The sequence below is a fragment of the Manis javanica genome, chromosome 12 (assembly GCF_040802235.1).
Source record: "Manis javanica isolate MJ-LG chromosome 12, MJ_LKY, whole genome shotgun sequence".
Classification (NCBI taxonomy): Eukaryota; Metazoa; Chordata; class Mammalia; order Pholidota; family Manidae; genus Manis; species Manis javanica.
The window spans coordinates 6243535-6256577 of NC_133167.1; the positions used below are offsets into that span (position 1 = coordinate 6243535).

The window sequence follows — 13043 nt, forward strand, 5'->3', positions numbered from 1 at the left end:
AGGAGGCCCGGGGCACGAGGCCCCACCCACTCTGCTAGACTCATCTCCCCACAAGCTGGCCCTGTTCCAGCTATACCAGGTTGCCTGTTCCAGTCTCAAATGTCTTCGGGTGGCTCTGCTGGAATGTGAAGCCCACTCACCCCTCAGAACTAATATTGAGAGGCATTCTGTAACATCCTTGGACAAACGTGCCTGGCTCTACGCCAGCACACCGTACAGACATGTGTCTGTCTCTCCTCTTACATTTTAAACTACCTAGCAGTTCATCTTTGTTTACCTAGCAGCTAGTGAAGTGCCTCGTTAGTACACAGTACATGCTCATGACTGCTGATCAATGAAGAATATCAAGCTGTTAAGATACATGTGGATTAGAGCTCAATTCCACCATTTCCAGCGACTTAAAAAATACAGCCCATACACAAAACATCATCACGGCTCTACCTCATACAAACCCTCCCGGCTGCCTCCCTGTCAAGCTCTTAGGTATTATACCGGATGTCCCAGAAACGAATTTTCTTGTCAAAATGTCCACTCATCACACACTGCTCTGTGCAGACGATGTCATTGCAGCTGGATCCCGCAAACACTGTCTTTATGCCTGAAAGAACACGAGCATCAGGAGTCAAGCAGAGGCTCTTGGCAGCAGCGCGCATAACATTGCCCCCCTCATTCTGGGTGATCTGAACCGCTCATTTTAATGGAGCCTCAAACGTAAGAATGGTCACTACCTCAGCACCACTCTGAATATGAAACCGCCTTGCATCGCACTAAGCGCAGGCTTTGACGTGGAAACGAATGCCTCTGTGGTTAACGTCTAACGGTACATATACAGACAGAGAGACTGAATTTCCTCACAGACTTTGCTGCGTAGATCCCAGAGTTTGAGGGTACGGTCATGACTTCCGGAAACAATACGCGCATGGTCCAGCAGGAACTTGGCAGACAGCACTTTGCCACTGTGGCCGGTGAGTGTGTGCTAGGAGAGACAACACAGCCAGGGTAAGCCTCGGGGCGCCGTGCTAACAGCCAGGGGCAAACTGCCAGGGAGCCAGCTTCTCCCGGCACCCTGAGACCTGGTTGGGGCAGCTCAGAGACAAAAGGATGAGTAGCTTGGGGAAACACTTAGAAAGCTATCCTTGGGTTTGACCAGAAGTGAGGTGTCGAGAGAGGACGAATCTCCTGCCACAAATAACACATGAAGCAATACAACTCCCCTCACCCCAAAACAAAGCATTGTTAGTACAAACTTCACATGCCCCATCCTTAGAAAAAGGGGAGGGCAGTCAGAGGAGCTTTGAAATAAGGCCTATTGAGATACCTGCCAGGACTGTTCTTGCAACTTTTGTAAGTTTGGACTCTAACAAATTACAAAATTTTAAAAGCCTGGATTTTACCCAGTCCCTCTGGAAGTCAACTTCCTATCTAAAGTCAGAACAAACAGGTTCCCTCTGGGCATAGTTTACAAAAGGAAACATCAGGTCTCCTTAATAAACAATTAAAATCCCTGTAGATATTTAAATTGGAGGGCTCAGCTTGAAATGTCAGATCATAACTACAGATCCAGCACTCCCAACCATCAAATCCCTCTGAGAGCAGCTGCAGGATGCCAATAACAGTCTTCACTGAACTTACCAAAGGAACACAGGCCTGGGACACCATGGGTGTCAGCTGCCCCTCTATCCACCACCCCACTACTGGAGCTGGACAGCAGTGATGGGAGGCAGCTGGGGATGCTGAGCATGCAGGGAGGTGAGCTGGGGAATCAGCCCTTTCGCCACTCAACATTGACCTTTTTAATGCCCATCCACTTGTTTATAAGCGCAAAACCCTCAAAGGTTCAGAAGGTATTTGCTGACTTTTTCCCCCTCACTAAAAAAAAAAAAAAGTACCTGTTAAAAACCCTAATATACTTATTAGTAAAACTGCTACCTTACTGGGTACCTGCCCTGACTCCCAAAGATGAGACCTCATAGGTTAGTGGTAAGTTTTTGGAAATCAATCTTTCTTCTGCACTCAGTAAAACAGAGAACTCAGGGCCATATGTATGTACAAGGGAGACGTCTGCATGGATTCTAACCCTCATTTCTCCCACACTGACAGCTCTGGAGGCACACCTTACATCTGCTGCCAGCCAGGTGGCAGCTGGGCTGAAGCTGTGCAAAAACCTCCCACGGATCCTTCTGGTAGACCTAAAAGTCCAGCAGCAAAGCTCACATTAAATGCAGTTCGGGAATAATGGTTCCATTCGGTATAAATCATCCAGTACGTACAACTCGTAAGGAGGGACAGAAAACTTGGGGCAGGCACTTCCCATGCTTATTAAATTAAGCTCTTAATAAAGAGCTACTTCATTAAAAAGTTAAATGTTTTCTGCACATGCACTGTTTTCTTTCTTACTACAAAGTGAAATCACATTTCACAAACACAGGGAGGAAAAGACATTGCCCATAAATGGGCTATGCAAATGGAATCATTTTTGCATACTCAAAATGCAAATAGTATCTTCAAATATTTCATGTGAGAATACTCCCAAAAATATATCCGCTGCTCTTTCAACATTATAGCATAAGCAGTTTTTCACATGATCACTGAAAATGCACAGGATATGGGGTCACAGTGATTTGGCTCTAACACCTGAGTTCTGACATATGTGAGACTGATCTCACACCGTTTTAGCAAGGACAAAAACAAGGTCACTGTGCATAGGCAAACGGTTAAGAGGTTAATTCTTTTCCTTCAGCACCCCCTTTGATTCTTCGTAACTACTTTATCAAGTGGTGAGATAACAATTGAACTGAAATTTCGTTGGCCAGTGGACACCTATGAGCATATGGCTTTCTCTTATTTCCTCGAATGAAACTACTGGACTAACAAATAAAGGAAAAGGGACATTTTATTTCCTAGCTCTTTATACATATTATTAGCTTGCTTTTTTAAAAGTCTGGACTTCTACTAACACTGTTCTTGGGGGAAACCTGGATGGGTCTGCCTGAGGCCCACTGGCTCCATCCCCATGCTCTCAGCGGTCCAGAATTCTGCCTCATACAAGCACTCACTTTTACCATTGAAAAAGTCCTGTTTAAGTGGTTCAGATTTACTAAAATTCTTTTACCCATTCAGTGTTACTGCTATTTATTTTTAATATTTAATTTAAACCTACTTTTAGGTTTTATCTTCCTCTTTTAAGCAGGGACTCAGAGATGGGGGGGTGGGGGGGGTTGGGATTTCACAGTAGCCCAAGCCTCCAAACCAGGAGGCTTAGGGTTCTCTTCTCTAGGGCTCTGAACAGGCTCCCTGGGCTGCAGGGCAGGCCCTGAGAGCCTTCCACAAAGCAGGCAGCCACATTAACACCAACCAAAGGCAAGTGACCCCAGAAAAACAGAAAACAGAGAACTTGATGAGGAACTTTCTGAAATAAACACCACGGCCTGAAAGCCAGTCCTTACTCTGGCCACTTCTCCCTGTCACCGTTAGAAAGATGAGAGCAGGGCAGGTTCTGCAGCCCAGTTCCTCAAGCCATGCCTTAGAGAGCAGCCAGGCAGTTCTGCACTGACCTTCCAGGTGTTTACGGATGTCTACTACCCCTGGTACTGAGGGAGCCCTCTGTAACAACTTCCTCAACACCAGGCTACTTCAAGGATACCTTTTTGGAAAGGATTTTAAAGCCAGCACTCAACCAGCTGCTCCTTACATTCTGGTCTCTCCCAACACCATTCCCCTATCAGAAAAGCTGAAAGGAGACACAGACCAAGGCTTGGATCTTGAGTTTTAGAACATGAATGTTCATTCATATCCTCTGTTAGTTAGGGTCCCAGTAGAAGCCACAGTCTCCTACAAAAGGGAGCCTACTTACTTCCCAGACCCTGGTAGGAGTTTCACGTGGGTTCAGAGAACCTGTAAAAAAAAGGCCTTGGTATCTTTCACACATTTACTAAGGGACAGGACATGGCTATTAGCAGCCCACAGTCCTCAAAGCCAGCTAGTCCAGCAGAGGCTGTAGCCCTGGCACCCCCAACTTGTCAGCACCCACAGCCCAAGCTTGATGCTCCAGTGCCTGAGCCCATCCTCTCCAATGAAACTCAGCCCATCTTTGCTCATATGAAAAGTGTTTCCCAACATTATGACCTGTCTTCCAGATCTACCCCCTGCCTCCAACTCGCCATTCTTGTTATTTCAGACCCAAAGGCTGATGCCTGCCTGTACAGAACTCTTGTACCAATTCAAAATGACCAGCCTGCACAACTGCTGGCCCCCTCCTTGCTTTCTTCCTTCGGGAGTCTAAACAGTAAGGAAGGCTAGATGCTCCTCTTCAGCAGTTAGAGTTTTGCTATATCTCAGTCTAGAATAAGCCAGGCCAACTGAACAAAGGAAAGAGCACAGGCCTCAATTCCAATATTTTATTCATCAACTATGTGGCCTTAGGCATTTGGGGGGGGCTTATTTGAGCCTTGGTTTTCTCATCTACTGACCTCACCTGGTTCCCCCTGAGGATTAAAAGCAGTAATGTATATAACATACCTTGAATCTATGTCTAACACATACAAGCCACTCAAGAAAAGTCCCTTCAGGCAAAGTAATGATTACAGAAGTGTTCAACCCCTTCTTACAAGTCCAGTAATCAAAGGGTGGTTATACAGAGTATGACATCGCACGGGACGGATTACTGCGCTGTCATGAGGGCAGACTAGGCTATCTTTTCCATGTTTAGAATACAAAACTATTGTGCTCCAACTGAAAACTCACTGGAGCATTTGAACAGATGTGACTTGCTTGAGGAAAGAGTCTGGCCCTGCCTGCAGGCATCCAGCAGGCCCCCTTCCTGCTCCTCCGCGGCTACAAGACCAAGGCCCGTGCCTTGGCTTTCACACGAGAACATAACCTCTGTCATCTTCTCGTCTCATACTTTGCATGTGTAACCCTGGATGTTCTTTCCATTACGAATCAAGAGTTACTGCCCTTTAGCTACTGGCTAGCTTCTAATACTGGTTATTTTCTGTAAAATTTCCAAGAAAATGGAAAGCCTGAATGGCAACTAAACTGTTTCTAAAGATCCTTCTAGCTCCATCTCTGCATCATCAAATCGGATGACTGCAAACCACCCACGGACCATTCTACTGCAGCTTCCACCTCCCTAGACATTTACCTTGCAGAAGTTCATCTCACCATCATGCCCTCTGCTTTTCATGGGGGCTGACACACAAAAGCTTGTGTCAAACCATTTTTGGGTAAAATGCCTACTTCTGCCAAGTTCATCCTCCCTCTTCTCTCTCAGGAGTCTTCATTTAATAAGTTCATGTGAACACTGCTTCAACTTTAAGGAGAAAAACAGATCTTTGTATGTTTTTCATTAGAACAAAAGTGATATGACCATCAAGTTTTGGTCTTTGGGTGCTAAGAGACTACTCGGCAAGTCTGGGTTCAAACGCAGCTTTCTACAACATCTGACCCCATTATTCTCCCTTTCCCACATACCCATCTCCTAACTTCCATGGCATCAGAGTTGTTTTGTCTCTATCCTAAGTGCATCCATATGTATTTCTATATCCTACTTTCCAACTATACTCTGAGGTATAGTTCTTTATGAGGCTGTAAGACAGCCCATAAAGAACAATTTATATGATGGGGTTAAGACTGCTGAAGTTAAGCTGAAACTGACACCTTCCAAAAATATTTAGTTCTTATGAACAAGAATATCCCAAGTCTTTCATGGAAATGTGATAGTTTTCTACTACAAATATTTTGAAACTGAACCCTGAACAAGGTAAGAATGTGAAGTGGAAACCCCTATATTCCCAAGGAGGAAAGGGCAGGGGGAATCAAATGAGATTTTGACGAAAATGTACACAATTCTCCTAATTAATCAGCCTGCCATTTCCTACACTTTGTGCCTTGATAACCACAGTAAGTCTGAAGATGATATTTTCTTAACTAGGTCTTACCCGTAACCGATAATCATCCACAGTCCAGATTCGGCTTGCAAAATCATTTGAAGCTGCTAAGAGGTAAGATCCCTATACGAATAAAGAGGGTGGGGAGGAATGACAAATTTTAGCCATAATAGGAGAATTCAGTTCACACAGTCAAACTCCCCAATATTCAAGTCAGAGAAGATTTGGATGCCTAAAGCTACACGCCTAATACGAATACCCACCGTTAGCACCAGTAAACTGTCCACTCACCAATGCCGTTAAGTTCAGACAGTTTTCCTGAGCTGGCTCAGTCTCACCTGAATGTTGGAGCCTTCCAACTCAAAATGGAACTCATCTTGCAGTGTTTACTAGCCCCTGCCACCTTCAGTAACAGTAAGTACTAATTGTACACTGTCCAAGTCAGAGAGCTGGGAGGCACAGACTCACCCCTTGCCTGACTCCCCAATTACTCCCTTCAGAGCTCTGCTCATCTCTGATGCATCTAGTTAGACCCCCTCCTGTCACCTGCACTGCCTTAGCCCCAAGGGGGCCTTAACAAGTCTGCAGAGAGACACTGGCTGGCTGGCTGGGTTACCGCAGACCTGCCTTCCCAACACAGTCTCAGCACAGAATTTATAATCTACCTGCGTTTTCTAATATTGATTTAAAATAGAGAATAGCAGCAAGACCAGGTAAGTTATTTTAAAATTTCAAGAACCAAATGTCTCAAAACTACTTCTAAAAATCTCTTAACCTATTTGCATGGATACAATACTTACAGCACTATCAAATTCAATGCTTGTAATTCCTGCATTACTGCCGGAGAGGGAACCCTTGAACTCACATTTGTCTAGATAAAAGAAAGATTAAGGAAAGAAAAGAAGGAAAAAACCAATACATGTGTTAAAACTGGGCACCTGAGACATGGTGGAAGACAATTACATCTCAGAGCAGCAGCTTCCCTGGGTCTTAACAGAATCAACAGCAGGACAAACAGAACAATGAGACAAATAAACCATTAGTCAGTTTCTAAGAGCAATGAATGTGCAAGTCGCCACAGAGCCCAGCACGGTGCATGGGTCTCTAAGCTGTTCTTTTCAAGAAATTCCGTAATTGACTCCCTTTACTAAGAGATAAGTGCAGGAATTTAAAAATCCTGTCAACTGACCTAGAGATTGAGTTTTAGTTCTGTCATTTCTCAGTGAAATGCCCTAATGCATAAATGCATCTTTGGGTTTGATCAGTATTTGTGCCAAAGTAACCATCACTTCAGTAGATCTTGACCATTAAATTTTCAGAATCCAAGGTATGATAGTTCTCATTAAGGTCTGAAAAGAAATTTTTTTTTTAAAGTTACATAGCTGACTAGTCATTAGAATACCAGTAAACCTCGTTTGGAGTTTCTGGAAGTTTTTCTTACACTTGCTCTACCTCCACACGTTTCTGATTCTGGCTATCCAACTGCGCCAGTGCTCCCCTCCGCTCCCCAGGCTCCCTCCCCACCAGTCCCAGACACATGCTCCTGGACTGCTTTCAGATGGCTTTGGCGACCTACATGGAAACTTCATGAGGCAGGCACAAACTCAGAAGAGCACAAGTCTCAATGATGACGTGGCTAAGCTCCTTTTAAAAAGGGCAGCTTAAGGATGACCTATATGTACATGCAAGGAAGACAAGGAAGCATTCAGATCGAATTTGTAAAAGGGGAGCACAAAACAGGAAGCATTTCACGGAACAGCCTTTTGTCTTAATACTTCCAAACAGTAGTAAGATTAGATCTTTATAGACAAAAATATTACTGTAAATTCTAAGAAATATTCCTGGCTTATGCTCAAAATACTGGTCTATTTGTTTGGCAGTTAACACAGTGCCAAAATGTAAGAAATGATTGGTAAATGCTCTTCTACACAAGAGACTGACCTCAAATGACAAAAGACCTCACCAAAGCTTTGTTATCTAGAAGGCGGGCAGCGGGGAGGCTAAACCAACAGCACTTACATAAGGAACTCCCAATGCAGCCCTTGCTTTTGCTAGAATGAGCAAGAACAGGTGTTCCTACTGGGTAGAAAGTGCTAATCTTCTGTTATTTTAAAAGAGCAATAAACAGAGCTCTCAAACTCTTTCATAAAAGTCCTCTTGGACTTTGTCTCTTCTAAGATTCAGTAAGTATAAGCCAAGGGGAGAAAAACTGCAGACTGAATAAGCTGTTTACAGAAGAAAGGTCTTATAATAATTAGGACATGACTGATACTTGTTCCTGAAAACTATTTAAAAATGCTGCCAAGTCTGTTATTTCTGTAAAGCCAGTAGAAACTCTTCATCTTTTTAATACAAATATGTCAATATTAATTTTGTTTACTTCCTCTTCAGCAGCAAAAAGGCAGCACTGTTACTAATGGCTGGTTCTCTCTTAATTTTCTTAGGTGTTTTTACTGACAACGGAGTAAAACAAAAATATTTCTCATTTTTGTTTAATCACAAGGCATAATCAAAACAAGACTACCTGTTTAAACTTTAAAAACCAAATCTCATAAAATTTCTCTTGATATGGTTTATTGTTTATAACAGTTTCAGCAATAATCATTCATAGGGTGTTTCTGGGTAAAGGAGTACAAAGTTTACTGGGCTTCAACTACTGTAACTGCCAGGGATTTAGCTGAGTCATTTTCCTGAAAACCAAAGGCCAGGGCAGAAAAGTTCATTGCTTTACTGGTCATCTGTTCTAACCAAGTGGACCAACAGACTCTTTGGCTTCAACCGTATCAGAAGCAGTAGCCCATGCTGCTCAAGGAGCTGAGAGGAGGCTGTGGTAGAAAGAACAAGGGATTTGCAGTCAGAAGACCTGGATTGGGTCTTGGGTCCACTACTCTCTTGACATGTGTATCATTTACTAACCATGTAAATCAACTACATAAATCAAGTACTGTCTCTGAGTTTTCATGTTTTCATCTGTCAAACAGGGTAGATACTCACCTTTCTAAGTGGACCAGGCTACTATGAGGATCAAAGGAAATTACACAAAGGCACATTGTGCTCTTTATCACTGGACAGTGAGCATGTATGTATGCGCTCCAACTATGGAAACTTGACAAAATGGTTCCTGATAAAAGCCTACAGCCTTATTCTTTGACATTTAATTAAAAATGCATGTAAATTTAACTGAATCTCAAAAAGTTGAAATTGAGCTATCCTCAGCTTCAGAAAGAAGAGATGGTTTTATTAACTCCTGTGCACTGTTTTCACGCCATCCATTTCTGAGTACTCCGAGGTCTCTTCTGAAACAAGGCGTAACCAAAGAGACTTGAGTTCTGATCTTAGGGCCCTTGTCTGATAAGCTGCTTGTTAAATACATTTTTCCAAGGTGATACATCCCACTCACAACTGTGAAGTGTAACTGAGATGGTAATAATACTTTGGTCCAATGATTTCCTACATAAAATGCCATGTGTTTTGTGAAGAACGATTTGAAGACTGCCTGAAAGTAAGGTCAACCAGATGTCCCAAAACAGCTTCTTTCTGTTTACACCAGTAAGATCTCACCTCCAAACACTTCCCAAAGCTTAACCCTCCGATCTATGCCTCCTGTGGCCAGCAGCCGGGACCCCGGACTGAACTGCACAGCATTGACTTCTCCGTCGTGAGCATCCTGCAAGACAAGCATCCTGCCTCAAATCCAGTCACTGTCAACCCCAAGAAGAGTGAGCCCGATACAAATGGACACTCTGGACACCCAACCAAAGGTCAAACACTCACCCTTAAAGTGGGGATCAAATCATAAATGAACTTGGATCCCTTGTCCAGGGTCTCCTCAGATTCTATTATTTTATTCTCACAGATACAGTTCCATTTATTTAAACCACTTAAAAAGATTCAAAATCTATTTAGACTTAACTGCCTAAAATTTGTCTTTGCATTGATTTTATTTCTTTGTGAGAATGAAATTTCAATCTATATTCTATAATCTTAATGGCTTAAAAGTAAGTCTATGATTAAGTGCCTCTCTTTTGGCCCAGATTGCATTACTATTACGTATTAAACTCTTTGTCTAATTAGCATATGACATTGTTTTTCATTGTAGAGAAGGTACTATGGCTTTCTTAGTATGAGTCTCCCCTAATATGGAGTCCTGATATGAGCAGATGCTGGCCCTACCGCTACACATCAGTGTTACAGTGGGATTCTATGTAGTTCTTTCTGGAAGCAATACGGACTAATGCGTACTAGCAGCGTGGACTCTGCCAAGTTTCTTAACTTCCCGAAGCCTCGGTTTGCTCATCTGTAGAAAAGGCCTTCTGCGGGTATTAGGACCTCAGCCTGTGCCTCACCTTGAGCAGGCCTTCAATAAAAGTAGCACCTATTTTGGGGGGAGAATTTAAATTCTTCATTCATAGGGAAATTCTGGAGACTGGCATCCACACTACAATAATAGGATCTGAAAACATGGCATCTTTTTTGTGCTCAGGATGAGAAGGGAAACCAAGTTAAAAGCCTCCCATCCTAGAATGGGAAGAGCGACTGCCATAAGATGTCACTATGATCTACTCTGCTAAAAGAGTATGGAAATATTTATGGAAGAACTATGATGGCTTTGCTTTAAACTGCTCCAGCAAAAGCGAGTGGGGGACAGAGATAGTAAGACTGGCAAATGTGGCTAACCGAAGCTGCCTGACAAGATGACAGTCCCTGGAAGCTCTTTCTTACACTCTCCACTTCTGCCTGTGTTTTTGAAATGTTCCATTAAAAAAAAAAAAAATTACTGTGTAAAATGTGGATTGTGTTAGATCAAAGGTCATTTGTGAAGACAAAATCTGATCTTCACATTTGCTTGGGACTGAAGAAGATGCCTAAACTGAGCCATGACTCCACACTGACTAGGACAGAAACTTCACTTATTACGTTGCTTGGTGACCTGATGCCCCACCCCTCTTGTGTCCTACTGCTGAAAGGCTATGACAGGTGACCAAACCTTTTATCTCCATGCAACTTCCTCCCTCTTCTGTTTATGCCATCTTTCTACTGAGGAGGTCTCAGATTGAAAACTTGAGATCATGCACCATCACATCCACAGCTGCCACTCGTCAATCTCCTGCACAGCTGGTTCTGTTGGATATTTGTCGGCTGTGAACCGTTCTCTCTCAGGAACACACACTGACAGAATCCCAAATTATCAGCTGCTCCATTACCCCATACACATGACTTAAATGTGATAGGAGGAAAAGATGGGCTGCTGGGAGTTGAGGGCAAGGAAGGGGCTGTGAGATTAAGTGCAATCAGACCTTTTACCAATCATCATTGACCTCCGTGTGGTGCCCCGGCCTGGCAGGGAATCACAGGAGTGGACTGGGAATGGGAAGGTGCCTTCCTGGCTCCCCCATCCCACTCCTCATCCAGAGCAGGACTGTCTTTACAACATCCAAGGGCGTTAATCGCTCAGCCAGTTCATTGTGTGGAAATAAGTAACTATTAAGAAAGTTCCTCCTGTCTGGAACTAAAACTCTGCCCATCTAAAGGCCACTACATTTTCGGTGAGTCTCCTTGAAAGTTGGCTCCTTTTAACTAATCCCACAATCTAAGAGTCAGCCCGCTATACAGGTGATACTTTTTCTGCTTTGCCCTTCCACACCCCCATCCCCCACTTGCTAGCCCTGAGCCAACTGCCCTATATTTCCCAGGCTGGTTCAATTTCTGCTCCATCAGCCCAGTGGGGACCTGACTATTCCTTACTCCAAGGACCCAGCTCTGAACTCCAGCCGACAGCCTCAGTATCACAGTGGCCTCTGTCCTAAACTGTCTTGTTTCCAACCATGTGCTCCTAACGGTCAGAAGTCACACAGATATGGGTATGAATCACAAAGCCAACAGGTACCCTCCTGACATTCCTGACTAGACAATTGCTTTAAACAGCAGTCAACTATGGAGAACAACTCTGTCAACTATTCTGATTTCTCACCACCCTAATGAGTTTTCTTTGGCCTCATCCCTCACGCTATCAATCCTTTCTCTCAGCCAACCCTGTATTACAGAGGATGGCTGTAATAAATTCTGTCCCCTGAAACGAAGCAAAATGTACAAATCCCTTCCATCAGAGCCAACAGTTATAAAAGCTTAATATAAATAAAATAATAGAAAGCTTAGCTGCAGCAGGATAAAGGATCCTTTAGTTAAAGGTCAGGCTCTGTTACCACACAAAGCTTGGTGGGGCTTGGGGAGAAACCATACTTACAAAGACATACAAGGCAGCTGTTGGCACCCTCACTTCTTTACTAGAACCAGGATGGGTATCCACATTTTCCTGGGGAACTGGAAATGAAGAGACAGAACGCCTCCTAAGAAGTAACATAAACCAAAATATTAGGACTGCACAAGGCTTCCTGTCCATCAAATGCTCAGAAGGGCTTCAACGACAACTTCTGTCAATAGCTTCTTTTCCCTTGCAGACCCTGCAAACCACAGAAGGATTCTCAATGACTCATCTGCACTCAAACGACAACTGCAAGCTAGTCAGCGCACACACCGGTGCTCTCCTGCTTGCCAACTCATGCACTCTAAAACTCAACGCTGAAATGAGATCCTGAACAAGTGCTTCCCCAATCTGTAACTGCTAAAAACACTTTCAACTAAATGTCCTGCTACCTCAGTGGGAGCTCACTTATATTTTCATAAACTATTTTAAAGTGACTTCAATGCCTAATTACAATCATCCTCAGCATATGCTCGTAGGCAAGGCGGAGTCAAACACATGCCAAAAGAAGGGTGACAAGAGCGTGATTACTGGACAAGAGCTCCACCTAACAGCCGGCGTAGAGGGTTAATGTAACGGCATTCCTAGGAGCATGCAATGTCCCGTCAGCACAGGTACAGCTCATGATTTGGGGAAGTGATGCGGTGATCAGCACGGTTATCAATGACCCACACTCACATGCTGGGTTGAGAGAGGAGAGTATTTTCACCTGGCAGCATCAGAAGAGTGATGTCTCAAAAGGGGAGACTCGGACAGACTAAAGGGTAAGGCCAGATATCAGCACGCAGCGAGATTAAGAGAAAGGAAATTGAGGAAAAAAGGAAGAAGCTAAATGAAAAGCTGAAATTAAGGCATCCGTGTACTCTGCACAACTGAAATTCTGGTGTTCACTT

The 13043-nt window shown here is 43.6% G+C and overlaps 1 protein-coding gene and 2 non-coding genes across 10 annotated transcripts in view; all 3 read right to left on the minus strand.

The window, feature by feature from the left end:
• The window catches only part of ATG16L1 (autophagy related 16 like 1), a 35343-nt gene that overhangs the window by 5196 nt on the left and 17104 nt on the right, over positions 1–13043 (minus strand). For 5 of the 8 annotated variants that reach the window (XM_036997746.2, XM_036997741.2, XM_036997743.2 and 2 more), the window contains 6 exons: positions 12133–12235; positions 9450–9555; positions 6689–6759; positions 5940–6011; positions 856–976; positions 493–598 (listed from right to left, as the gene is read on the minus strand). In XM_036997746.2, the coding sequence (XP_036853641.1) occupies positions 493–598; positions 856–976; positions 5940–6011; positions 6689–6759; positions 9450–9555; positions 12133–12235 (579 nt within the window). Of the gene's footprint in view, positions 1–492; positions 599–855; positions 977–5939; positions 6012–6688; positions 6760–9449; positions 9556–12132; positions 12236–12859; positions 12908–13043 lie in introns of all 8 variants that reach the window. The other 3 variants (XM_036997740.2, XM_036997742.2, XM_017671885.3) reach the window with 1 other exon arrangement.
• LOC118968233 (small Cajal body-specific RNA 6) lies at positions 1525–1790 on the minus strand. The gene has a single exon (XR_005055790.1).
• On the minus strand, positions 10933–11207 carry LOC118968234 (small Cajal body-specific RNA 6). The gene has a single exon (XR_005055791.1).